This window comes from Panthera onca, chromosome A2, assembly GCF_046562875.1.
Source record: "Panthera onca isolate mPanOnc1 chromosome A2, mPanOnc1 haplotype 2, whole genome shotgun sequence".
Classification (NCBI taxonomy): Eukaryota; Metazoa; Chordata; class Mammalia; order Carnivora; family Felidae; genus Panthera; species Panthera onca.
The window spans coordinates 23,947,079-23,974,106 of NC_138340.1; the positions used below are offsets into that span (position 1 = coordinate 23,947,079).

The following is a 27,028-nucleotide window of genomic DNA, read 5'->3' on the forward strand; positions in this document are numbered from 1 at the left end:
AGGGGCATGTAGGACTTCTACAAATGGGACTTGAGAAATGGTCTTATTTGAAAGTGTTTCAGAAATCAAAGCCTGCCAAAGTGCTAAAACAAATAGTCTCTGGGCATTTCAGCTGGAAATTCCATGCTTATTTTTTGTGTTTTTGTTTGAAAATTTTTTAATGTTTATTCATTTATTTTGAGAGAGAGAGAGAGTGTATGAGCAGGGCAAGGACAGAGAGAGAGACACAGAATCCAAAACAGGCTCCAGGCTCCGAGTTGTCAGCACAGAGCCCAATGTGGGACTTGAACCCATGAACTGTGAGATCATGAGATCATGACCTGAGCCAAAGTCAGACTCTTGACCCACTGAGCCACCCAGGTGCTCCTGGAAATCCCATGCTTATTAATTGCTACAGTAGAGTAAAGCATAAAACAGGCTGGACAAGAGAAGATAGTTTCTAGATAACGTGGCCTTCCACAGACCTGGCACATAGTAGGAGCTCAATAAATACTTGAAGAATACAACACATGGCACTATTCAATTTGGGGAAGTATGTTACCTGCCTTTGATTAAGTCAATCTTACTAAAACTGTAGTGGACATATATATCAGATTTAACCTAATCTCAAGAATGGATGGACAGAAGGGAAATGATTCTATTATAGAATATAGGCAAGGAAGATCTGGACTACAGGCAATCCTGATGTACTTTAAAATAAAACAAACCAAAGAACCCCTTGCAAAACCAGATTCTCACTCTATGCAGCCCCCAAGGATAAAGCTCTTACAACATGCATGCCAGAGTAGTCCGAGAAGAAAGGGCTCAGAAGAGGAGGAAGTTGGCCATAATTCCTATCCCTCCATCTGTGGAGTTCAGGGGCTGGAATAAATGATTGTTAAACTCCCTCCCAGTACCCACCTTCCTGAAACCTGTAAGTGGCTGCTCTGGTGGCCAAGTAGCTTCAAAGGAGCTGGAATCTGTTCCCTTAGCTTCAAAGGAAGAGAGCCTTGGAGTTGCATGTCAAACATCAGAGTAAACCTAAGCCTAGCCCTCACTTTCTCTGCAGATCACCAGTCAGGAGCTGAGCTGCAGGAGTCAATGTGGCCCCTTCGTTCTGAAGGGCCAGTTGGGAAGGGAGGCAGAATGTGGTGAAATGTCATGCATGCCAAGGTCTCAAGCACAAAACTCTGCATTATTTGTAGCTCTTAAAAAGTCTTTTTTTTTTTTTTTTTTTTACTTTTACTCTTTTATTCTGTTATAGCCATAACTTCACTTGGACTTTACCAATATTTAAGAAGTGACTAAGTAAATAAATACATAAAGTGAACATGAGAAACACACTGGCCCCTGGACTCCAAGCCGGGGAATTCAGGGAACCCCATTTCTGGAGATGTAAGCATACTTTTTGCTGCTCTTGGCTTGTTTCTGCCAACAACTGAACAACATTTTGTAGTGTGACTATCCTGCGAGCCATCAACTTGTTTCTAAATTGTACCAGATGCTCATGCTCTAACTCAACTTCATGTTTCCATCAAATTTTTATGTTTTGATGATGTACACCCTTGCCATTCAAAGTGTGGTCCGCACACCAGCAGCATTTACATTGCCTGGGAGTAGAGTTGCCAGATAAAATATAGGAAATTCAAATTTAACTGGGCATCCATCTTTTTTTCCCTCTCTAAATCTGGCAACCCTACCTGAAAGTCTGTTAGAAATGCAGAATCTCAGGCTCCACCCAGAACTGAGGAATCAGAATCTGCCTTTAATAAGATTCTGGGTGGTTGTAAAATCCAAGAGGAGCTAGTCTACTTGGCTCCTGCAATTTTAACCTTTTACTTTTAGGTCCTGCTGCAAGTTCTGATCTCACATCTGCATCAAATGCAGATGAAAAGAGTAATCCTTCAACAAGGTTGGTTTGTGTGTCTCCCTCATTGGACAGTTTTAGAATGTATTCTATTTGCAAATATATGCATTTTTCAACCTGGGCACACAGGGCACCCCACTTTCAACCACTGATCAGCCAGAGCTGGTCCTTCGGGCTGAATCCCATCACTCCAGAGGAGACGCCAGGCTGTGTTAATTGCTTGCTGGGTGGTGGGGAGGAGGGGCGGGGTTACCATCTCCCCTTTGATCAGGAGGGAGAAGTAATGGTTTTACTTACATCCTGCTTTGTCTCTGCACAGGCTGAAAGCCTGAGGATCCATTTCAGGCTCTCTCTTTCTTCCTAGTATTCTGTTACTGCCTACATACCGCGGCCCAGGGCTTCAGGGGGGAAAACCAAACGCTCTTTGTGGTACACCCACATGACAGGCTTCAAAATGGAAACAATATTTAAGTTAAACCTGGAAGATCAAGTTTGCTCAAATCTTGCAACACAGGGAGCTTTTGAAAACTTCAGCAGCAGGTCTGTGTTTGATGGGGAGAGGCGAGCAGGGATGGAGAAGTAAGGCCCTGTTAACAGACGATGAATACACACAGAAATCAACATTTCCCTTTCTTCCTGATAAATAGTGAGGATGATAACAATGCACCTAGACAGAACCCCTAGAATTTCAAGGTGTCTTGACAGCTACTCTCTTCTTCAGTCTGTGGAATAAATTTTTTAAGGAAGGGGTGAAGGTAGTCATCATTAGCCCCACAGGACAGAGAAGATGCAACCAAGTAAACAAGTTTTAAAAGTAAAACAAAACAAAACAAAACAGACACTTTCTGACTCCTAAAATAGTTCTTTATCCTGTTCTTAGAGGTTCATTTTTGGTCTCCCCAAACTACTCAGACTTCAATAATCCCTCCTGGGAGTTCAGAGCTACAAGAAACCTTAAAAAGATTCACAGAATCCTTGTATGGGTTGAATCACATGCCTTCAAAATTTGTATGTTTAAGCCTTCCCCTCCCCCCGTAACTCAGAATGTGACTGTATTGGAAAATAGGGTCATTACAGATAGAAGTGGTTAAGATGAGGACTTATTGGAACCCAAATCCAACATGGTTGGCATCCTTATAAAAAGGAGAATATTGGACACAGACATGCCCACTCAGGGAGACAGCTCTGTAAAGATCAAGGTGGAGGCCAGGTGATGCATCTCTAAGCCAAGGAATGCTACAGATTTCCAGCAAACCAACATAAGCTGAGGGAGAGTCATGGAAGAGATTCTGTGTCATAGCCCTCAGAAGGGACCAACCCTGCTGACCCCTTGACTTCTAGCTTCCAGAACTGTGGAACAATCAATTTCTGTTGTTTAAGCCACCCAGCTTGGGGTACTTTTTTACAGTAGCCCTGACAAACTAATATAAATCCTAAGTTGGAAAGTGCCATCTTGGCACTCATGGTGATGCCATGCACTGGGCAGAGGCTTCACGTGGATCATCTCAAAGCCTCCTCACATCAAATCTGGGAGGTAGGGACAAGCACTGAGGAAGCTGAGTCTCACAGAGGCTGAGCTCCTCAATCGAGATGACACAGCTAGCACATGGCCATGTTGGATCAACACTTGGGCAGTCTGAGTCCAGATCCTTAACCACTAAACATCACAACCTCAAGTGCAGTGGCCAGGAAAACTGATTCGCATCTTATCAGCCCTTTCAGTATGCATGACAGGCACTTTTAGGAACTCCTAACACACCATGAGGTAGAAATGAACATTGCCTATGTTTTGTAGAAGAAGAAGTGGAAACCAGGAGGTTAAATGACTGGCCCAAGGTCACATAGCTCATCGGTGGTGGAGCTGAGGTTTGAACCACGTCTCTGAACTTATTAGCAAGAGCCAAAAGAGCTCAGATTTGTGTGTTCCTTTCGACACCAACATCTTCGCCCTCTCATGTCACCACGCAGATGCCATCATCCTGTCTTTCCATGCACCACGCACACCCTGTCATGCCCTTTTTCTATATCTTAATACACGCACACATGGGCATTTTCAGAGAGGTAATTTCCCTTCCCTCCCTCCACATAAGCTCTGCTTCCTCCAAGTAGTGCAGAAGGTGGCTTCATGGCTGTCAAGTCTATGAAATTGCTTTAGCCTATGTTTAAACTCTGATAATGTTCTAAGTCAATTCCAAGAATTCTCCTGGGTCACCCATTTAGAGTGCATCTGGATGTAGAGCGGTGGTTCTCAGCCAAGGGCAATTTTGCCCCCACTGTGGCAAAAAGGACACTCTGGAGTCCTTTTTGGTTGTCACAGCAGGAGCACAGGGATGCTACTGGTACCTGGCAAGTAGAGACCAGGGATTCTGCTAAACATCCTACCTTGCACAGTTACACAACAAAGCAGTATCCAGCACCAAATGTTAATACTGCTGAGGGTGAGAATTCCTGCATAGAGTGTGTCCTCCAGAGACAAACTGCCCATGTACAAATTCCAGCTCCACTGCTTATTCGTTCTGCAACCTGGGGAAATTTTCTTAACTTTCTAGGGTCTGGTGTTCTTATCTTCAAAATGAGACTAATAATAATAATAATAATAATAATACCCACATTCTGGGTTTGTTTGGGGAGAGGTAGGGTGCAATGAGTTAGTACATGACAATGTGTTAAGTCAAGTACCTGGCACGCTGTAAGTACTCTGGATAGTCACCCTTATTATTTCCAAAGCTGGAATTTGGGTGTCTGACCACGGGGCTTCAGTAGCTGCTGCTCAAATGTACTATTCTATAATTTTAGCTGAGGTAGGCAGTGCTGGATTTATGAATGTGTGACTCGGGCACTTACCATATGCACAAATGAAATGGCAAGCTGCGGTATAGAAGGAAGCTCCCTTGTTGCAAAAGTAAAATCAGGCAGAATAAATTATTTAGGGCATCCTCTCTGAAACCTTCAAAAGTATTCAGAAATTCCCTTTGGAATCTTCTCAAAGGTCTCCATTTATCTATGCAACTAGCATTTACATTACTTTGACAAGACGCCAGACACTACATGGTTTAATGGATTTAATCCTCAAAACAACTTCATGAGATGGGCACTGCCTTCTCTTGTTCTTTTTAAACAAAACCACCTCTAAAGTATCAGAACCCAAGATCAATCACTGCCTCATTAAGTTTTCATTCAATATTATTGCTTTTCCTCTTACATCACGGCTATTATCTCCTGGTTGTCTCCCAACCTTCTCTGTAAGGATAGGAATTTTAGCAACATGACATAGGCTTTTGTGAGTTAGTTTGGGCACCTACCACCCTGTTTAACATACACAGTAAAGGTTCGCCCTATGTGAAAGTTTCCTACGAAACCTTTTCTAAACCAAAATGGTGTAAGGCAAAGAAGCAATTAACATTAATTTATACAGCAACTATTTTAGCCTTCCCAGACCCCCAAAATAACCTCTCTTAAGTTTTTCTGATACCTTAGGACACATGTTGCTAACAGATGCACAAAATAAATCAAGACAAAGCACAGGTGCTCACAGATCCAAGTCAAAGCGATGGCAGCCTGATGCTGGGGAGCTGAGTGTGGTTCCCAGAGAAGGGGCTGGGTGGGCAGCTCTCACTGCAAGGGATGTGTGCTGCCTCTATACAGGCTTGCTGCAAAACAAATGCTGAATGCTATTTTTGCTTTTCCTGCAAAAGCGAAAATACTTTTTACATTTCTTTTGCTTAGTGAAAACAGGTGGCAATGTAGGTCTTTTGCAAAAGCAAAGAGGTGAAATGCAAACTTTTGAAAAGTGGGGGATATTTGTATATATTATATATATAATTATTTGATTTCCCAACCATGAGTCAGATGTCCTGCAAACTTTTGGAACTTAACTCACCTGGGAAGAGACTTCAGTATGTGGTTTAAAGAGCTGGGTCTGAAGAGCCCCTTGCTATACAGTGGCTGGTGTGGTGGTGAATGACAGGGTAATGGGGTTCCAGCCTGGGCTCTCTACCTTCTAGCTGTGTGACCTCGGGGGTTTTTGTAAAGTGGGGCAACCTAAGATCTACATGTTGGGGTGGAAGCCTAAGTAGAGTTGCATGTGGACATGTGGACAAAAGAGACATTCATTAATGGCTGCTCTCCACCTCTGACCAAATTCTGCCATCATCATGACTTGGATTCCATGGCTTATTTACCCCTTGCTCTACAGGATCAGTTAAACGACTATGACCCCACATTTCAATGTTATTGTATCACTGTCCTATTTCCTTTAATTCCTTTATGTGTTACCCCTTTCCGCCTCCAGCCCTGGTGTTCAGGCCATATCACACAGCCTTCTATGTCCAGCAACTGAATTGTATACGGCTATCTATTTCTACATGGAATTGGTGGCAATAGAGTCCATGCAATGGGGAGCTGCCCAGTGCTAAACTGCAGAGTCCTTGAATTCTTCTCATAAGCTACCACTGACAGATAATTGAGAACATAGCTTACTTGGGTAAAATCAGGAAGAGCAGGAACCTCATTTGTGTAGTTTCTGTTATATGACACACAATAGATACTTGATAAATATTTGTTGAACTCATTGCTGAACAGGTGAGCATTAGTTAAGTGCTACATAATGTGGTGTGTGGCGTTTTTCCTCCCAGTATCTTCTCTCATTTCTTTTCAAATAATCTGAATAATTTGTAGGCAGGAGCACGAGAGCTTAGTTGTTAATCTCATCAACAAAGAACCTTCCAAAGAGGAGACATTCCTCTGGCCTGGGTTGTTGGCATTTCAGATGTAATTACATTTTTCACCCTAAAATTTCCCAACAAGATTAAGAGTCACACACAAAGTCTCCTTAACCCTCTGCTCAGAAGTGTGCACAAGGAGCTCTGCCCACTTTTCACGGGATTTCTGAAAGATGCCAGCTGCTGGCAACCATGAAACACGAAACACAAAGGACTCCTAATCTTCTGGAACATACCCTACTTGCACAATTCTTGCAAGCCTCTCTAAGAACACTCCAAAGTCTGCAAGTATGTACTTGCTTTTCTGCAGGCAAAGAAGATGCAACATTGCCTTTCTCAACAAGCTGTTTCCAGTATTTCCTTTATCTATTCTGGATCAGCCAAGATAAGACAGTGCAAATATCTAGGGAAAAAGGCAATTTTAGCATTTTCTTTTTAATTTCCCTTGCTTTATGGCCTCTTTTGGAAAGTCTCCTGACTTCCCATCGTGGTGATATTTCTTGCAAAGGCTGAAAAGTTTTAATGTATCCTCTTCATGTATCTAATTCCAATTGGCTGTTCATTCTGCTAGTTTACTGGGACTGTGTATCGAAGGCTTTTGAATTTGTGGGTGCATATTTTTGTTGTTGCTGCTGAGACCATTTGCTTGACCCTAGGAAAGTTATGTCCAACCGTTCCAGCAAAGAGCTTTTGGTCTGAAGCATGAAGATCCCCAGAGACACTGGTTCTGTTTGCTCCTCCGGTATTGCGTACAGATGCACAGCAGTCAGACTGGTGCCCAGCACCCAATGTGATTCAGGATACAACCAATGAGTAAACATTTAAATCTTTATAACACAGCACATACTTGATAAATAATTACAGAAATACTGACGCTGCAACACTGTAAGGGGTGATCAGTGAAGAAGAGATCAGAGGAGGTGGCAGTGGGGAAACATTACGGTTCTGGAAGAGGGGCTGGTATTTACTGAATGCTTATTATGTACCAGCACTGGGCTAGCGTTTTACATCATTGTCTCATTTGATCTTCATGAGAACTGCACAAGGGAGGAAAGTAAAACTGTAATTTCACCATTTTCCAGATGAGGACTCTGAGGCTCAGAGAGATTAAATAATGCGCCCCAGGCCACACAGCTGTTTAGGGATAGAGCTCTGCCCCTGTTCCATGAACTGCTGTATGTGCTGGATGAACCCGGAACTCACGAAAAGGGGAAGAAAAAGAGGAGAAAGATGAGGTGAAAGAAGGTGAGACCAGAAGAAAGGGAAGAAGTGGTCAGTGAAGAAAAATCCTGAGGTGGAGAGGGGGAAAATGATGGAGCCCTTGCTGGCTGTATCACGATTCTCAGAAAAGCAGGCCCACTTTCCCTTTCTCATGAGAGGGGCTGGGTGGGAGCTTGAGGACTGGAGCGGAGATTTGAAAGGGTCTGGGAAGGCCTGAAATGAAGAAACCTATTTAATTCTCTTTACTCCACAGTTTTGCTCACACTTATTTGAACATAAAGTGTTATTATTATAATTTTTAAAAATAGTGTCTGTTAACATCCACTACCATCAATGCTCTAAGGAAATCCTTATGGAATTACTACTACCAGGGAAGGAGCAGGTGACCAGGAGTCAACTTTCTTCCTTTGTAAAAGGGGCATAGTGCTACCTACCTGCCACCCTCATAGAGCTGATGGGGAATCTGATGAAAATCAGGACAGATGTTGGGGATTTCCTCTAAACTAGTAAGGGAGCTGTGTGAGTGAGAGGTGGGAAAAGAACTTGGAAGATGTTTCCAAGGATGGGCAGACCAGGCACAAAGCTGCCCGGCTACAGGTCTCTCCTTAGCCACTCTTGCCCTCGGTGTTTACTGGGAAAGTGACTGGCCCTGGGGGGGGAGATGGAGAGAGCCCATTTTTCCCTGGCCCTGGCCCACAGGGAGAGCCTCCTGGTTACACAAAGCTCCTGGAAAGCCTCTGTGGGTGGGAGTCCTGAGCCTCAGACCAGGTGTTCACACTCTTCCAGGAAGCATGGAAATGACTTAACAGTCTGGCCTCTGCAAAATGTTAATGAATTCATAATTTTTTAAGAAGAATAACATGGAGAAAATTCATCAGGCACTTCTCAGCCCTGCACCCTCACACACTGTCAACCTCCTTATCTGACATACTGGATTTCACTGAGTCCTGAGCCTGTTGTATAAGAACGGACAAAGATTGCTCTTTGGCTCTAGAACACTTGCTCATTCTCCCTCTCTCCTTTCCACATTCCATGAGTGGGAAGGACAACTCTTTTCTGTCGCCAATCATAGTGAAGGACCTGTGAGGCTGAATTCAGATCAGCTGGTGGAGATGCGGTTACTAAAGCAAGCTGTAACCTCTCAGACCAAAACAGGCACGCTCCATTTCCTAGTGTGTCTTTATCTTTGGACAAAGGAGAGCAAAGGATTTCCTCTAACGTGACTTCATCGTGCTCCCAAGCTATTGCCCAGGCACCAGCAGATACAAGTCCAGAAAGTTAATTAAAGCATAAAGTAACCCACAACAGCAGCAAAAAGACCAACATGCAGAGCCTGGGCACAACCCAGTACCATGAGGCAGTGGGGAGACTCTCTTTTTCATCAGGGAGGGGTTTTGATTTTCTTTGTTGTTGAGGGATTTGTATAGAAACTACTCTCAAATAATGCAGTTACATCAGAGATCAAGGTGTGCTGAAAGAAGAATGGATGCTGGAGGATCAGCAAGGCCACATGCTGACTCAGGGTGGCCACAGGCATCCGGGCTCCTGGGCTGACACCTTAGTGCTGAACAATGAAGCCTCACACACTGCCAAGAACAAATGCACCGGACAGCATTCATTACTCTCACACCCTCCCCAGAGCTGCTGTGTGCCTTCCCCTCCCCGCAGGGGCTGTCCCAACTGCCTGGTGCAGAGAAGAAATCAAACTTGTAGACAGATGTCAATTTGTCAATATGGAAAGATGGTCATGTGACACTGAGTAAATAACAACAGTAGTCTTAGCTACCTTTAAAGGCCCAAGGCAGGGGCGCTTGGGTGGCTCAGTCGGTTGAGCGGCCAACTTCGGCTCAGGTCATGATCTCACGGTCCGTGAGTTCGAGCCCCGCGTCAGGCTCTGTGCTGACAGAGCCTGGAGCCTGTTTCAGAATCTGTGTCTCCCTCTCTCTGACCCTCCCCCATTCATGCTCTGTCTCTCTCTGTCTCAAAAATAAATAAACGTTAAGAAAATTAAAAAAATAAATAAATAAAGGCCCAAGGCAGCACCTAAAAGTGGTCTATGTGACTTTAAAACCAAGGTACTTACCAACCACTTAGGACCAAAGGCTATGCAAAATTGGGAGTTATCCCCATCAAGTATAGGCTTACATGATCATATCTGTAAAGGAAAAGGTACCTACAAATGGTACTTTCTCTGAATGAGGACTTTTAAGAACTTCTTTTTTCCTGATTCTTCATTAAACTTTCTAAGTTTTCTATTATAAACATAGAAACTAAAAATGAGGAAAATGGCTTTAAGAAGCTCAGGTTTTCTGGTAAAAGTGATCTTTGTGATTTTTTATTTCAGAGCCTCATTCTATGTTTCCCTCTGAAGGATGAAAGTACAATGTATTTAGCCATTTGGGCATTTGCCTTTTTATTCTGGGTCTAGCAGGTTTCTCTGAGAAATGATCTTCTTTCAAACTGATTATAACAACCTCTCTTGTACATCTTTCTGAGAGCTCTGTTTGCCCCATTCTGCATATACAGTGACTAAGGAACTAAGGAAATGCTTGGAGACAGGCAGAATCCTGACTACCAATTCAGACATGACCGGAGGGACCTGACTTGTTTGGGCACACAGTGGCCAGGCTGACCCCCAGGCTGTGGAAAGCTCATGAAGGCTGAAAGAAATGGCAGAGCTCCTCCTTCTGCAGATTCAGCATCTCAGTGATTTTTGTCACCATGGGAACAGCCCTGTGAGCTAGCTGGCAAGTGTGGCCTGGTGTTTGAGAGTATTGGATCTGTATGGGACAGATGGGGCAGCTTAAATCAGGGCCGGGCAAGATGGAAGTTCTCAGTTGTTGTATGCTGTGATTCTGAGCATTTACATTACATTTGCTAGAAAATAAGGCTAGAGGGAATGGACATTACCATCACAAAGTGTCTGATGGACACATTCATGGGGAAGGTGCCTTTTGGCCACCCAGGTAAAATGGGTTTCATGAGATCATCTGGTAAGCAAGTGGGTCAACATTTCTCCTGCAGGCAGCATGCTACTCTGGGGAAGGTATATAGGGAAAAGGCCTGAGGACAGAGTTAGGTCCCACCTGGGTGTGGCCAACAGCCTCCAGCCAATGGATGGCACAATGGCCAGCTGGAAGGAATATAGACACTCTGGTTCATATATCTAATGGTGGTCATAAATATGCACCCTTGGTTTGGGTGTTATCATCTCAGTTTTCCATTTTGTTGGGGCTATGGATATGGTTGAAAAGGGATGGGGCTTGGGTCCCTCACCCTGAACTACCAAGAAAATTCTGGTCCAGCTTGTTAACATTGCCTACCAACTGGATGGTTCCCCAAAGTAGGCCTCTGAGAAGTGTCTACTCTGGGTCCCCAAGTCTAGGAATGAGATGTATCAGTCTTCTCAAGTCCACATTTAATATTCCAAGAGAAATCCCTTATGCTTTGTCTGAAAATGCCATTCTGGCCATGTGTTTGAATGCTGACTCTTACTGGGAATTCTGGATCTACATCCAACATTAAATGGGGCCTTGACCTCATTTAGTTATTGTATTCTTGAAAAACTTCTTCCATATTCTTGGTAACATAGATGCTTCTCTGGAAAAGAGTGTATACAACATTATGATGTCCCAAGTGTAAGACACAACTTATGGGCAGGGTTGTCACAAACAGTGATGTATGTTTCTCTGGCACCTGCTGATTTCTGGACAGTGCTAACTGCCATTGGCACTTCTCTCCCTGCTCTCACCCATGGCTAGATTTCCTAATGTCCACTCAGTTTATTATTTTTCTTTTATCCTTCAGTTTTCCATAGTCCTCCCACCCATCGATATCTGTGTTTCAGATTAATTTTCACCAGATGTGAGCGTCTGGACTCTCCAAGATTTGTTACTTTCCCTCCATGTTCCTAACCTTCTTTGGGCCATTTGTGTGATTTCTCTGACCTCGCTAGTGTTTCCAACACCTCCCAAATTAGTGTCATCTGCAACTTTCCCTCACATGCTCTTCTCTCCCTTTTACAGATCATTAATAAAGAGGTTAAACAAGAGCAGACCAGCACTGTACTCTAGAGCAAATGACAAAGGGGTGGGAGAGGCTGGAGCACTCCCTGTGCGCCAGCCCTGGCACAGGAAGGATGTAGTGTAATGCAACAACACTGCACCAGACACCTCTTGCTTCTGGCCCACAGTCATTTATCACCACTGTTTGTTTATGATTTCTCAGCCAGATTTCAGGTCCTGAGAGTGTGGTCATATCCAAGCCAACATGCATTGCTTTGCCAGGTAACCTCACAAGTTCCAGAAAAACCCACAAGAACTTATTTACTGCTCTCGATTCTACTTAAAAGCTTCTACCCCAGCCCCCAAGTCCATCATGCTTGAGAGCAGAAAGAGGTGGACTGAGACATAATTACCCTCTTTTTTCTCTTCCAAGTCATCAGCTCATAGTCGTTTGTCAAATATTTGTTGACTTTTCATGTTATACACTCGACTTTTCTTTGAGCTGAGGAAGAAACCTTCCTCTAGAAATATGAACTAATCTAGAGTCTCCAGCAATCAAAACTTCCTTTGCTTATACCTGGGTGTCATTAAAATCAAAGGTAATGTAAGAGTATTTTTTAGGGTAAACATGCTTTAAGACCTGCTAGAAAATGTGCAGCTGGCTTGTATAGCTATGATCACAGGAATAGATTTCCCCTTTTGGTTTTCCTTTATTCTGTGTTTTCTCTTATCCCCCAAATCCACCCATCCCACAGTACCAACTACTTTCTTCAGTCAGCTTACAGAGTCTGCTCTTCCAAGCCTATTAGTAATAATAATAGTGATATTCTGATGAGGACTGTGCTCTCACCGTGCACCAGACATGGTCAGGTGTCTTACTTGCCTCATGTCAGGTAATACTAACCACAGCCTATGAGGTGTGCACAAACTTCCCCAAATGAGGAAATGGAGGGACAGAGAGAGAAGGACACTTATCCAAGACCGCTCAGCCAAAGAGTGCTGGAAGAAGGACCCAAACCCAGTACCATCTAAATTCAGAGACCCCATTATGAGCCACCCCAACACATTGTGACCCAATCTCTCATAGATGAGTGGTTCTCCTTTCCTGGGTTACTGACCCCATGAGTATCTGTGGAGGATCACAGATGCTCTCCTTGGAAGATGTGCACATACCCAAAACCAAGTCTGTTAGCCATGTCAAGGGACTTGCAGATCCTTGGGGATTCATAAATATCAGCTTAAGAATCTGTATACTGATCTAAATTCCTCCAGGGTAGGCACTGTATTTTGTTCACTGCCTCAACACCAGTACTGAGATGAAGAAGTATTTTTTTTATTGAATTATTGATTGCAAGAACTTTGGGCAAAACGTAGAAGCTGTAGCTCTGAACAGCAGCTTTACTAGATATCTTCCAGACTAGCAGAGGAGGAGGGGGAGGATGAAGAGGAGGAAGATGAGGAGAAGGGGAGGAGAGGGAGAAGGAGAAGGAGAAGCAGAAAAAGAAAGTGGGGGAAGAGATAAGGCAAAAACATCACACTTTGCCCAGGAATGAATTCTGCACTGAAAGTAAGCAGAGACTTTATCATGGTCGTTCTGAAACATCTCAAAACTACTTCTGGTTACATCTTATCTGAACTCCTGAAAACAAGTTATAGAAAGTTTCTTCTACTAGAAATAATACACTCAGAATGTTAAGATGGGAAACCTGTCCTCACGAGCAGGCAAAATCTCACAAATGTGCCTCAGCTAACAGAATTCTTGATGCCTGAGGATCTCAGGGGGGACTACAATCACCAGTGGCATTTCCTCCTATCTGTAGGTTCTTTTCATCCTTCTGCAACTTCAGGAACTTGATTTAATGTAGACCACTATGCCTCAAATGTCTCCCTATTATATGACTGCTGAGTTTTCTTTGCAATCTTTGATATTCAAGTTCTTCCTTTTCTTGGAGAGTCAGAGGAACTACAAACTCTTGAGGGTGGACTTCAGCTATTCTTTAAACTTGACAGTCTGCGTGTCACTGCAATGGGAGGCCAAAGATCCCCATGCTGATATGTAGGCAAATAGAAAAGAGGGAGGTCAAAAGTCTGCTTTTCCTCTGGCCTGACTGGATGCCTAGGGAAAACAGAACAGAACAGGACTCCTACTCAGCCCCCCAACCTTCAACAATGGCCTGCCCCAGCTTTGACGCCCAAGGTAGAAATTTGGAGGTGTTCTCAATTTAGTTTTTTGTCTTATCTGTCCATCAAAGTCCTGCTGGCTTCCCTTCCTAGTCTCATCTCCAATTTATCCACTTGTCCCTGCTGGGTATCATCTCTTCCACTGCTCCCCTGGGTCAGAACCATCAAGTTCTCTCACAAATGATGGAAGAACCCCTACTTCTGCTCTTCCTGCCATGATAGTTCATCCTCTACACCACAGTCAGGCTTGTTCTACAGCATAAATTGAATCATGCCATGTTCCTGCTTAAGATCCTCTAATTTTCTTCTCATGTTTTCATTTTTCTTAGGCTAAAACCCAAACTCTCTACACTGGCCTAAAAAGGGTTTACCTTATCTGGCCCCTTCCCACTTCTTCATATTCATCTCATTGTCTTAATTTTCTATCCTGGGTTACGGTCTTCAAGCTCCTTCAGCCCATAAAACCCTTTCTCACCCTCTGCCATTTGCATGCCTGCCTAGGACCACCTCCCAAACACACATCTTGGCACGGATGCCGCTGACTCTCCTCCTTTCAAGGCTTTGCATAAAACTCACTTCCTTGGAGAGATGCTTGCTGAAATCCTTTCTGAAGTAGATTAACCAAGTAGCTTCCTCTTGTTAATTTCAATATCTTCCTGGTTTCCATCAAAGCAACAATCAAATGTATAAAGTTTCCAGTCACATGTAATTCTTTGTGGTCTGTTTCCCTCAACTATATTGAAAGATCCACAGGGTAGCAGACATATTTACCTTACTTATCATTGTTTTCTTAGCATATAACTAAGAATTTAACCATTTGATGAAAGAATGGATGACTATATGAAAATGACTGAATGGATAAATAAATGAAATAAAATGGCACAAGGAGGAGATGCATCTGATATCCAGCTGTAGGAGACAGAGGTTGGTATCCGTGTACAAGAGGTATAAGGAAACCTCTACTTTGCAGAGAAAATGGAACATCAGTTATGAAAACTGAAAACCCAAGGCTCTTTCCACGACTTCTTTTCCAGCTACTGGATTTCTCTTGCCCCAGTACAAGCACAAACCTAGTGTTTAGACCTTTTGTACCAAGAGAAAACAAGAAGGATATAAACTTTCCAGCCATAAAAAAATATCTCCTTCCTCATTCTTCCTGATAGGAGCCATGACAGGGAGTTCCACTGGCCTCTGAGCACTGTTTCTATGTGTAAAAAAACCCCGTCCTTGTGTCTAAGTGCTCTATGATTCACACTTTCACTCTGTATTCATACTTGCACCGTAACAGTGTCCATCTGCTGGTGGCACAGAACTACACTTCTTCATTTTGAACAGGATGCACCTACCAGCATCATGGCCCTTTGCCAAAACTTGTTAATGCCCACATCTGTATTTTTATGAATCAGGTCCTAAAAATTTACATATGTTTCCAATCTAAAAAGACTTCTTCCTTTCTCAGTGGTCTAAGAAATAAATGTGATCTTGTGTTCTATGTCTGCTCAATTATGAGAGTTCATAGTAAAAGCTCAAACATTCAAATGTCAAGGCAGGTGTGGCACTAGATCTCATAAGGTGCCTAGATTTGGTCCCTTGTTGCCCCACCTCATTGAATGTTCATGAAACAAAGGGCCTCTTGGAGGTCCAAGGAAAGTACTTCCATTCAGTAGAAATGAAGGGTTATTTGCTGACATAAATGATTGCCACATCAAGTGGATTTTCCTGAAGGAAAGTAATGAAGAATTAAGCAACTGCTTTTTAGACAGAAAATGCAGTAAGGGCTCCAGGAGCACATTTTCACAATCAAAAGTACGGGGCGAGAGGACAATGATTGAACACACATTACAGGGATGCCCATGAGGGCAACAACTTGCTGGAAATGTGACCTGTGGAGTCTCTGCAAGAAAACCACAAAATAAGGCAAGCCAAAGGTAAATTTTAGGCATAAGAAAAGTAGGAGTGGGGAGGAGCCAGCAGGGAGGGTAGAGAGAAGTTGGAGGCAGAATATAGGAATATATTTTGGATCCAAGCTGCACCAATTACATAATTTGTACAACCCAGTGCAAAATAAAAAATGATTAAGAACGACAGTGACAGCAGAGCGTTAAAGCAAGAGTGGAGTCCTAAGGTTGGGGTTCTGTGGACTATATAGGTCACATGCTGATAAGGCTGGGCTGGAGGATGAGGTTTATAGAGGGAAAGCCTGACTCTAGGGGCTGTCGAAACCCTTTAGAAAAGAAACTTTCTCCAGTTCACTTTGCTCTCAGAAAACACCACCCTTGAATGATCACAGTGAGACAAATAAATCATGCCTGGGCTAGTGTCTGGAAGTGGCAAAAAAAGGAGGAGCTGTCAGGGCTGTTATGTTAATTCCAATTTGTTGTAATATTTGGAGCGACTTTTCCCAAGTTATGATTCATTTCAGCACCAAACACCAGATTCAAGTCAGAGACTTCTGATGCTATTCTGAGCATATTACTGATGGCTAGTAAAATAACTTCTTGTAATATTTCTTTTATAAGGGCCATAAATCAAAATATTCAAAACAGTTAATTTTTAATGTGCCACTATTATCCATCTTTAGTTATAAATTTAATGTCTCCTTAGGCCCCACAGATTGTAATATGACTCAAAACATGCAACGGCTGTTCGAAAATGGAAGGCTCCCCCAGTATCTCATTATTTAAATCCTTAAGATATGGTTTTAAAAGCCTGAGGATATCTGAGCAAACTTGTTTAAAGGAGTCATAAAGAAAGATAAGTAGTTTTCCTCAGAAGTCTATAAAATTTATTATAACATATTAAAGCAGGATTATATATTGACTAATTTTCAGAAGACATTTGTTTTCTGGGGTACATGGTGCTTGGGAAATTCATGAAAGAATAAAGGGGGTAGGGGCTTAACACTGTTGTCTCCATTTGCCTTGAGCAAAGCAAGGTTTTCTATGAGCCTTGGCCCCAGTTCCACCCTGAGGATGACAACTTGGGTCCTATCTTAGGGGATGGCAGGGTGGATGTCATGAATCTTGTGAAAGAGCAATAAAATCTTTACTATTCAGGAGGAGACATAAATAGAGCCCAGCACCCCAGCACTTATGATGGTAGAAGAAAGAGCTTCATGGAAGAGCCCCAAGTAGGACTTACTCTTTCTTCTCAAGGCCACCCCAAACTCATAGAACCTTCCTTTGCCTACCTGTTCCATGCACGCTGTGGGCAGGTTTCACACGTTTGCTTTTTAACCTTGTAAAACCTTTATTCCTTATTTAATGTTATTGTAGGTCAGTTGACACATGCATTAACTTTTCTGCACAAGTAAATGTGATGTTTCCCTTAAAGTTTTTCCTACATAGGGAGAGAGTCTTTCAGATAGGACCTTAGGAATTTTTCTGGTTTCCCCACCTCTTCACACTGACAAGCTTCCCTCTGGAAACACTCTGTATCTGGAAGAGTTAATTCCAGTGCTGTTTTCCCCTTTACCCAGGAAAGCAGGAAGAGGAGAGATAGATAGTCTGATGTGACCAAGAAACAGATTCTACTGGCAGCAAATGGATCCAGGAGGTGTTACATCTTTACCACGCAGAAAGATGTTGTATTTGAAAATCTGCCACCGTGTATTCCCACACAGCACCAGAGAAAGCCATATGAACCACCGGTGGGACCTGCAACAGGTTTAACTAAGCAGTGAAACACACCAACAAAACTGTCACTTATGGGCAAAACATACCAGTTATTGTTTTAAAATTCGCCCGAAGCACCGCTACCATGTAATATGAAGGCAAGACTTGGGAAAGGGCATATCTGCTAAGTTATCCCCCAGAATTGCCTCTCTAATCACAGACATTTGTGACATTTCACATTTGTCCCAGAAAAAGAACCACGTATTGAGTTCTTTTTGACCATACAAAATCACCATGGCACACAATTGACCACATTCCTTGTTCTGAACAAAATGTCATATACAGTATCATCAGTTCAACAGCATATTCTATGGAACCATAGGTATTCAACTCTGGGGAGTTAATGACTTGTTAAACAACCTGCAGTATCCTGCAGAGGTGTGATTCATGGCAGCAAGGCTCTAGGATTCAATGTTCCATTTATAACCATGTGGCAATTACATGTGCCACTGTTCAATTATAATGCAGATAATACAGAAATAAAAGGTAGGTTGTTAATGGCTAAAAATCATCCTTTAAAAGAGCAGACCCTCTAAAAAAATGCAATGTGCAAAATTTATAATTTACAAGTTCCATAGAAGCACAATTGTAAAAAAAAAAAAAAGCAACAGGTATAAGGCCACTAACCTGCCAATACTGAGATTTCTATTCTAATTCATTTAAAGAGATACAGTTACCCATTCACCATCACTATGCCTTGATCCTTGTGTTTTCTTCAAAACTGCCATAGAAGAGATAGTACAATCCATCAAATGGGCTTCTTAGAGATGACAGTTTCAGCTCCATGAAGGTATACAGTTTTATTTTCCTTGCCAAACATGTGACAGAACCAGGACATGAGAGTCACAACACCACACTGGTATATCTGGTAAAAGCAAGCAGTTGGCTGAAAACCGCTACTGGAGAATAGTGACAATTTCTGAGTCCACAATCATGCCTTGAAAAGTGTGTATAAATCCTAGCAAGGGCATAGTTTATGTCTTAAATAACACAGAAACATTTGAATCGTGCTCAACCCGGCCCCAACACGGCAGAGCAATAATGTGGTTGTGGGGAGAGGTAGTAGGAAGGAGGGGTCTCTTGGGGGTGGTCACAGAACACAGAAGCAGGGCACAGTCACAAACATCAGCGAACACAATTGAACACACATACAATACAACACCAGAATGCAATTTTTAAAAGAAAAATGATATAAAAGATGGTTTCTCACCCCTCAAAACAAAACTGGAACTTTGGTTTACAGGCCCGGCTATGCCCATATGCCCTCCTCGTCATCCTGTGGCCGGCCCGGGTAGGGAGGTGCACGGAGAGGAGGGGAGCACCGGAATGAAAGAAGAGAAGGTTAGTTACACCGTGATGCACTGGAAAGGCACACTGATCTTCACTTTGTTTTTTAATCTTAAAGAGTGAGGAAAAAAAAAATCTATAGTAACTTAAGTTCCACATCACTGACTTGTCAAATACATAACTCAGTTTTGTATCTATGGCAACCCCCACACAAAACATTCCACCCACCCAGCTCTGACTCTGTGTCAAGATTGGATTAGAAGATTAAAATTAGTCTACATTAGCAGATGATTATATTTTTGGAAAGCATGCAATCTGAATTGCATATGCCTAAGGAGTAGATTAAACCTTTTAAGTAAGCAGAGAAGTAATTATAGTAATCAAATACCCTTAATTTCTCTTAAGCTTAGAGTATCAATAAAGGCTGAAGAAGAATTAAAAAAAAAAAAACAAAAAAACTCCATCTCCTTGGGTGGAACAAACTTTTGTAGCATGCAATAATTCACGTTGGTTATTTCACAAAGGCTCAAACATGCTGTGATCTTCTTGATTTGTCAGGTTCTGTTTGCTCTCAGCATAAAAGAGGATGTACACGCCATGGAATGATTATACATTTGCATGGAATGATTATACATTTGCAATCAAATAAGTTTCAAAGAGAAGAGAGTAAACTTTCAATTCAGTAGAATGCTTGTAGAAAGAGAGTTTTGTTTAACTTAAGAATTGTGCTCAACTATGGATAAACTGAAACTTATTTGGTCTGAATTCTTGTTGTTGAAAATGTTTCCAGAATGGCTCTGGCCACTTTCCTCACTTAGTGAAGTGGCCAATAGGCAGAAAAATTGAATCTTTGGAGACAGAAGTAAATCTACCATTCCAAGGTCATGTTTTGAACAAGAATTCTCACTTTTTACTGCAGGACTGAAACAAAGTGTGGAAGACTGAGTGGTTCATATCTTGGTCTCACACATAATTTGGGAGCTGTGTCCCTTAATAAATCCCCAATGAAATCAGGTTTTGCCATGATTTGCTTCTTTGTTTTGAAAACTAGGAACAGGAAAAAAAATAACTTGGATCATTTTCTCACCATTTGGACTCTTATTGCATAAGTTGTTGTAATATTTGTTTGAATCATATAAAAATGCCAATATTTCACCATTTTTGACCTAGAAAAACAGCAATATAGTTCAGTCTAATCTTGCCAACAGGCTAAGGTGATTTTCATCAACTCAAACATTCAGATCTGTGGCCTTTGAAGTGAGTTTTCATATAATTTGTTTTCTTTGTATTTCCATGTATTTTATTTTATGCATTTAAAAATATTCTGAGAAGAGGACCAGGGTTTACCAGATTCCCAAGGGGATCTATGTCCCATAAAGGGTTAACAATCCCTGACTGATTTGAGTCTATCAAGTGATTTGCACAGAGTCTGAATTGGACAACTCAGTGTGAACTTGCACTGACAGTTTAGATAGGGATATTCTGGCAAAAAAAATAAGGTACAACTGATCATTTTAGCTGGGTCTTCTCTTGTAAAATTTATCTGTGCTTATTAATCATTACACAATCTAGCAATTGCTCCTGGCAATAAACTTCTCTTTTCCCTACATAACTTGAGAAATACTATTTTTATATTCATTAAACTTCCTCCCGGGTTCCTGTAGAAAAGCAAAGTTGATGTCCCTTTTTATGCTAATGAAGAAGGAAAGTCAAGTCAAGGGACCCCCAGGCATCCACAAATGGGTTTCAAGGGGTCTAGCCACTCCTTGAAATTCAAAGAAGAATGTTGTGGGTATGTGTGTAAGTATATTTCTCTGGATGGAAGCCCTAGCATTCATTATAACATTTTTGAGCCTCAAAGTCACTGCCATAGGGAAACTCTAGGCACAGAGCGATGCTATGATTTGTCAGTCACAAAACAAAATAGGAGGTTTCCCTAAAATGCAGCCCACAGCCCCTGTTGACCGCTTAGTCTAAATGACTGTAAAATCACTTTCCTTGCAGGGAAGTTTATTTCATTTTGCATTTAAAACCCCAAACATGTATACATTTAGTTTGTTTCAAATCCATTCATGGAGGGTTTTACATTTTAAAGAAGAAAGAAAAAAGGAAAGCCACTGCCACCAAAATCTACCACTATTTTCTTAACAGTGAAATGTGGTCTAATGCAAATCACTTTTAGCAAATTAAATATATTAAAAAGTGGTAATTAATTATGATTGAAACAGACAGGAGTTGTAGGTTGAAAATATACACTGCCAATATCACTACTGTGCCTCGTCCACCATAGGAATAAAAAGGAGCTCCCAGATGTCCAGGGTTATTAAAAACCAGATGTTGAGATCGACGTCTTGTATGCTGGTGAATAAAGTAAAGAAATATGACAGTCCAATATAAACTTTGCTAACATTTAACATGGCAGAAATGTGGATAAATTCCTTTAGTGAACTCAGAATATTATGCATTTTTTTCAGGTTTTTTTGTTTTTAAAGTTGAAAGTTTTTAACTGAAAATAGAAGGGGAGGTGGTGGCCATTTCTGGTCTCTCTAATCTTCAAAGCTTAAACATGAATTGACCCTAATCACCAAGTGATCTGGGTCAGAGTGAGTGTCCGCTTGGGGAATAAAAAACAAAAATGCAGGAGCTAATCAGAGGGGGAGCTCCAAGTACTTCCAAACGTTCACAGCTGTCTGACTCCTGCACTGCCTACATCTTTGTATGCAAATATTAATTTGTTCAGCAACCTTACTGCACAGAAATGTAAATTTGGGAGCCAAAAAATAAGAAACAGATAAATGTCACTTGAACCCTAACTTCATGCCAAGTTATTTAGAAATTCTTGGGACTTTCAAAATGCATCTATCAGGTCTGGGAGAGTCTGTTTCCTTGTTTCTCTGTTTCCAAATCTACTTTGCATTGGCTTTTCTGGATGTCGCCTGGTGTTTGCTCCCTCGCGTGTCCTTCTTGAGTGATTGCTATGCCAGGAGCTGCCAAAATATCTGGATGGGAAGAAAGCCTCTATTCCATCAGTCCTCTGTGTACTTTTTTCCACAGCATCTGGGGATGGGAATATCCAAGGTGGGCTACAGACCAGAGCACAGTGACCATAAAACACAGCAAATTTGGAAGAGCTGGGAGGCTTAGCTATCAAATAACCTCAGGATGAATCTATAGCTCCAGAGATTATATGGGGTCTCGATGGAAATCCTGCAGTACCAGATGCTGGGCCCTAATGGGATTCTCTAAATACTAAGATAAAACAAAATTCCTCACTGGATGGGCCGCTCACAGGGCTATGTTGATGACAAGATCTAAGGACAAAGGAACGAGCCATCATTGACAAGACAGGTGACTTCCTTTTGCTGGGGGGGAGGCATTTGTTAGTCCCAGCAAAGAAGCTCTGGGAAGGAACTCTATAATATAACATGATAAATGGCCCAGTGTAAGCTTTTAGTTGGTCTCTATTTTCAAGTATTGGCTACAACCAGCAAGCAAGCCCTAGCTTATCACTGAATAGTTTTTCAAAAACACCTGCAATTAGAATTAACAGTTAGCTTTTTTTCTTGAAATTGGAGGACTAGGTCCCTAAAGGGGACCTTACTGTCACACCTATCCTAACTGAAAATGAGAGCAAAATTATGGAAGCATCACTTTCAAATCAGCCCACTGCCTCTGTGAGAATTCAGCTAGCTGTCTCTGCCAGAAAGTTCACCTTGGCTCTCTTGAGGGAAGGGATGCAAAGAGATTGTCCTGATTCTAACAGGGTCTGGTTTATACAGTCACCAGACCTATCCCTACCCTACTTCAGTACATGCCTTCTCTGAACTTTCTGGAAACATCAAGCCCAAAGATTCTGCAAACTTTGGCTGCACAAGTCCTGGAAGCAGGACTAGAGTATGGGATTTATGATGTGCCCTGTGTCTGGGTTCAACCAAAGCAACTCTTCTTGGCATTTCCAACTACGGGCTTGGCCAGAGCCAGGGAAGACAAACACATGTGTAAAGGAAACCTATGGGTATGAATCTGGAAAACAGGGACACCTAGCCTTGTCAGAGCACTAGTAAGTTTATTCTCAGGGTCAAGTCCATATCTTCTCTCTGGAGACCTTCCATCCATGCCTCTCACCTTCCCTGCCTATGGATGGATGTCTCTATTCAGGTGATGGGGTCAGGAATGCCTGTAAACTCTTACATGATCTGTATTTGTTATAGCCTGTATCTGTTACATTTGCAGACCCCAAAGAAGAAGAGAGTCCTATCTAGGTTCAGATACCTTCTTTGTGCCCTGTTACAATATAAATGTTAGCTTATTTCCGACCTGGACTAGAAATGAGCCCGCAGGTATTAGCACCTGTTCAAGGTTTGAGCAAGGCCGCTTTCTGTGTTTCTTCACTGAGTCTCCCCACAGCCCCATGACACAGGCTTGGGGAGGCTTCGTGCAGATATGGAAAGGAAGTCTCAGGAAAAAAGATCAGGTAGCTCACCACAGGACACCTGGTTAGGAGCTGTGGAGCCAGGGTCAAATTCCAGTCTGCCTGACCACAAAGGTATACCCTTCTGACATGTGAACTCTGAAGCCACAGAAAGAAGAGCTCATGTTGACCCCAAAGCCATTTGTTGGTTCTGCTTTTCTCAGCTCTGAAGTACTTTGGACTTTGTACTGCCCTCTTTGCGAGCTATTGAAGGCCCTGGTTGGAGTGGGATGGCACAACTTAGATATGGTCTCTCTGGTTCTTCAAAGAAAGAGAACCTCACATGCACACAGTACCTGTCCCTTAAATGGGCTTATATCAGCAGCACCCCAACAAATTTCAAGGTCCCTAAGGGGAAAAGGAGAGCCTTCACTCACTTCATATGGCCTCACAATGTCTCAAATGTGGGAATTTGACAAATTATTTCCAAATGAGTAAGTATATAGGATCAGTTTCTTTCTTTTCTGAATGACTCAACTCCTCTGAGACAGAAGGCTGCCTAGATTCCAGAGTTTCTTAGAGTTGCCAAGATTGTGTTTACTTGTTTCTCCCAAGAATGGCTCTTTCCTCCTTTGCACTACACCAGCCACTTTCCTGGTTTATTCTTCCAAACCCAGTTGGTGAAAGCTGACTGTCACTGGCTGAGCGGGAACTTGAAAGGAGAGGTTAGTACTTTAAAAGACACACCAGGGTATTCCTCAAGGGAGAGGCAGAGACTAGAAGCCTGTGCTGTCTGGGGTGGTTCTTCTCAGCAACTTCAACTCACAGGGATACCCTGAGGAGGGCAACTATCTGAGTCCTTTGCTAAGCCATCAAAAAACATTACAGAATTTGGCGAGGGGCAGTGGTTGGCTTTCTCCTTCACTTCTAATGAAGTATCTTCAGGCATTTTCTTGATTTGGCGGGGGGGAGGGGGGGAGGCTTCATCGTGGGGCAACCTGAAGAAACTAGTTTTCTATTTCCTTCAAGCAAAAGTAATTCTGACAAACCAGTCTTTTGTACATGGCACCAGATCTCTCAGCTGAAAGATGCAAGATACCCAGCTGTAGATGGAAATACTGGAAGGCTCTACGTTGGCCAACAATATTGTTTCAGAGCCCAAAGTCAACATCTGTTAAAAACTGAGCCACTGCCAGATAGTCATAAAAAAGGGGTGAGGGTGGAGACAGGCTTTATATTTGCTCCCTCATCCATCAGTCATTAACACTTGGCTTTGTTAAATACAGTGAAAACTGTGTTTTTAACACGATTCTGGTTCTGCTATTTTCTGGCTAGTGGGCAACCAAATCCCCTAGTTTCTTGACTCGTCATTTCTTCAGCTGCCTCAAAAAGAAAATGGGATCATATCCTGACCCTGACACTTCACAGGGTGCCGACTGAATTAAATTGGAGAATGTAAATTAAACCACTTTGTAGATGTTACAAATATATACGAGTATAACTAGGCACACCATCCCTGTTGTTAGCATCTGATAAGTTTACTGCTGTTGCAACAAATTATTTGACATTGCACTAAGGCCAAAGGCCAAAGGGTAGGTGTCAAAAGGACCTGATAGTGTATAAAACCATCCGCACATTTTAGCATCTCAGGGGGTGTTCACAGCTGGAGGCTAATCAGATCATTCATTCATATAGGGATGCTGAAACAATTTTTAAAGTGCTATTGTTGTATAAGTAAGGTAGTTTTCAGAATGTGTGCGTGTGCCCTATAAGTTTAAAAGATGTTTCCAATTCTCCTTCCTCTGCTGTTCCCTTATCTTCAGGGTGCTGCAAGTGCCTGGTGTGTGTAAGTCAAACGTGATCCTTATGACATCAGTTCAAGAAAAAAAGAGAAGCAATGGTGTTTAGCAACAGAAAATGGATTTCCCGGCTTCCAGACATTTCAAGGTTGGCCACCTCCTTTCAATGGGGGAGCCTAAGGGCTGCCTCTTAGACAAATGTGACTGGATTAAAGCAGCAAGTTGAAAAGGAATCAACCCTCCAATGTTGCCAAGATGAGTTACATCTACAAGCTGGGGAGTGCAGGCTGTGTCTGAAAACCCCTGTTGACTCAAAGGATACTGCAACAAATCTTTTAATGAAACCCTAATACTGCAAACAAGATTTAAAACTAAGAGGAATCAGTAAAAGGGGGGATGAAAACTTTACCCCAAATAGAGTAAGACTGAAATCTTCCACAGGCTCAAATCTTCTGTAAGGAAAAATCCTTTTCTAACAGGAGGATCCTGCCGCATTAAGCAGCTCTGCCTTTTTCCCAGGCGTGAAGACACTGCCTGGCAAGGTTTACCAAATCGTGCCCTCATGTGCTTACATGTCAGGAATTAACATCACACCCAGATTAAAGAGCATTGGTGACAACCTGCTCATCTGCAAAGCTAGCTTCCCAGGGGCTGTCACCCTGCCTCCCTTGCTCTCCTGTGGCTTGTGATGGTTGGGTGAGCTCACAACTGCTGGAGGAGGAAGGAGCCGTTAAATGCTCTCCCAGCAATGGTGCAGAGGTTTGTCCTCATGTCCCTTTTTACCTGTGGCCTCACAGAGACCCTGGCAGGGTCATTCTAGAGCTTCTGCTCTTAAAAACAAGCAAACACATAAGCCGCCACATTTATGTCTCAATGGTGAGAAACCACACATTCCTCCTGACTTGTGTTTCAGTAGCTTTGGGGATTTTTCATCGTCTTTGAGGGATAAAGAAAAAAGTGACATCGGAGCCATCTTTCTATTTCGTCTACTTGAAAAAACCTGCTGGGTTTTAAACAGCATCTTCCAATCCACTGGTGATAAAAGGAGTACCAGCAAAGAGGCAAATAATCACAAGAAAAAAAAAAGAATTTGTGAAAAAAAATATGTGTGGTGGTGGATGTTGACTAAACTTACTGTGCTAATCACTTCACAATACATACCTATATCAAATTATTATGTTATACGCCCCAAACAAATATAATGTTAAATGTGTTATACCTCAGTTTTTAATTTCTAAAAAGAAAAGAGACAAGTGGCTCACGAAATTTATTTCAAAATGCATCTTTGGCTCTGTGACGGGACCAGCCCAAGAGTGGGAATGGTCGAAATCTCTGAACCCTTCTCCCAACCAATAAACATCAGCCCAACAAGAGTCTTCTTCATGGGGTTTTGAATTTGAAGGTTTCATCCCTAGATGAAACCAAAACCCAACGCTTTGTCCAAGAAGTGGGCCATGAAATTAGGTCTGCAAAGTAAAAAACCTGATTGTTTCTTATTCAGACTGGCTTCAGGTATACTAACTTGAATGGGAAACCAATAATAAAAACCTAACATATGTAACTTTTCTTATTAGGTTACTGTCACGAGGAACTCAAAATTTCTACTTTTCTCCATTGTTCTGTAACTATACTTTAGTAAGCTCTGATACATGGTAGTTAATTTTTCTTCTATGTAGGAAACATGAAAACCTATTTACACACACGTATATATGTATATATAATGTAGATTCAAACATGTACTCAGGGGAAGTTAGGGAGAGAAATTTCTAGTTAAACATGATCTTGAGAAATTCTTCCATATGTGGAAAAGTCCTCAGTTCGTCTGACATATAGCGATACATACATATATACACACAGGACACTATGTATACATTTATCCCACAT

The 27,028-nt window shown here is 42.2% G+C and overlaps 1 protein-coding gene across 8 annotated transcripts in view; it reads right to left on the reverse strand.

The window, feature by feature from the left end:
- Positions 1–27,028, reverse strand: part of ERC2 (ELKS/RAB6-interacting/CAST family member 2) — a 931,006-nt gene that overhangs the window by 150,746 nt on the left and 753,232 nt on the right. For 4 of the 8 annotated variants that reach the window (XR_013554185.1, XR_013554186.1, XM_078442937.1 and 1 more), the window contains exon 18: positions 18,858–18,923. The exons of the other annotated variants lie outside the window; for them this stretch is intronic. Coding sequence is in view for 2 of the 4 variants with exons in the window: in XM_078442937.1 (XP_078299063.1) it covers positions 18,897–18,923 (27 nt within the window). In the remaining 2 variants the exon portion in view is untranslated. The remainder of the gene's footprint in view (positions 1–18,857; positions 18,924–27,028) is intronic. 8 annotated transcript variants of the gene reach the window in all.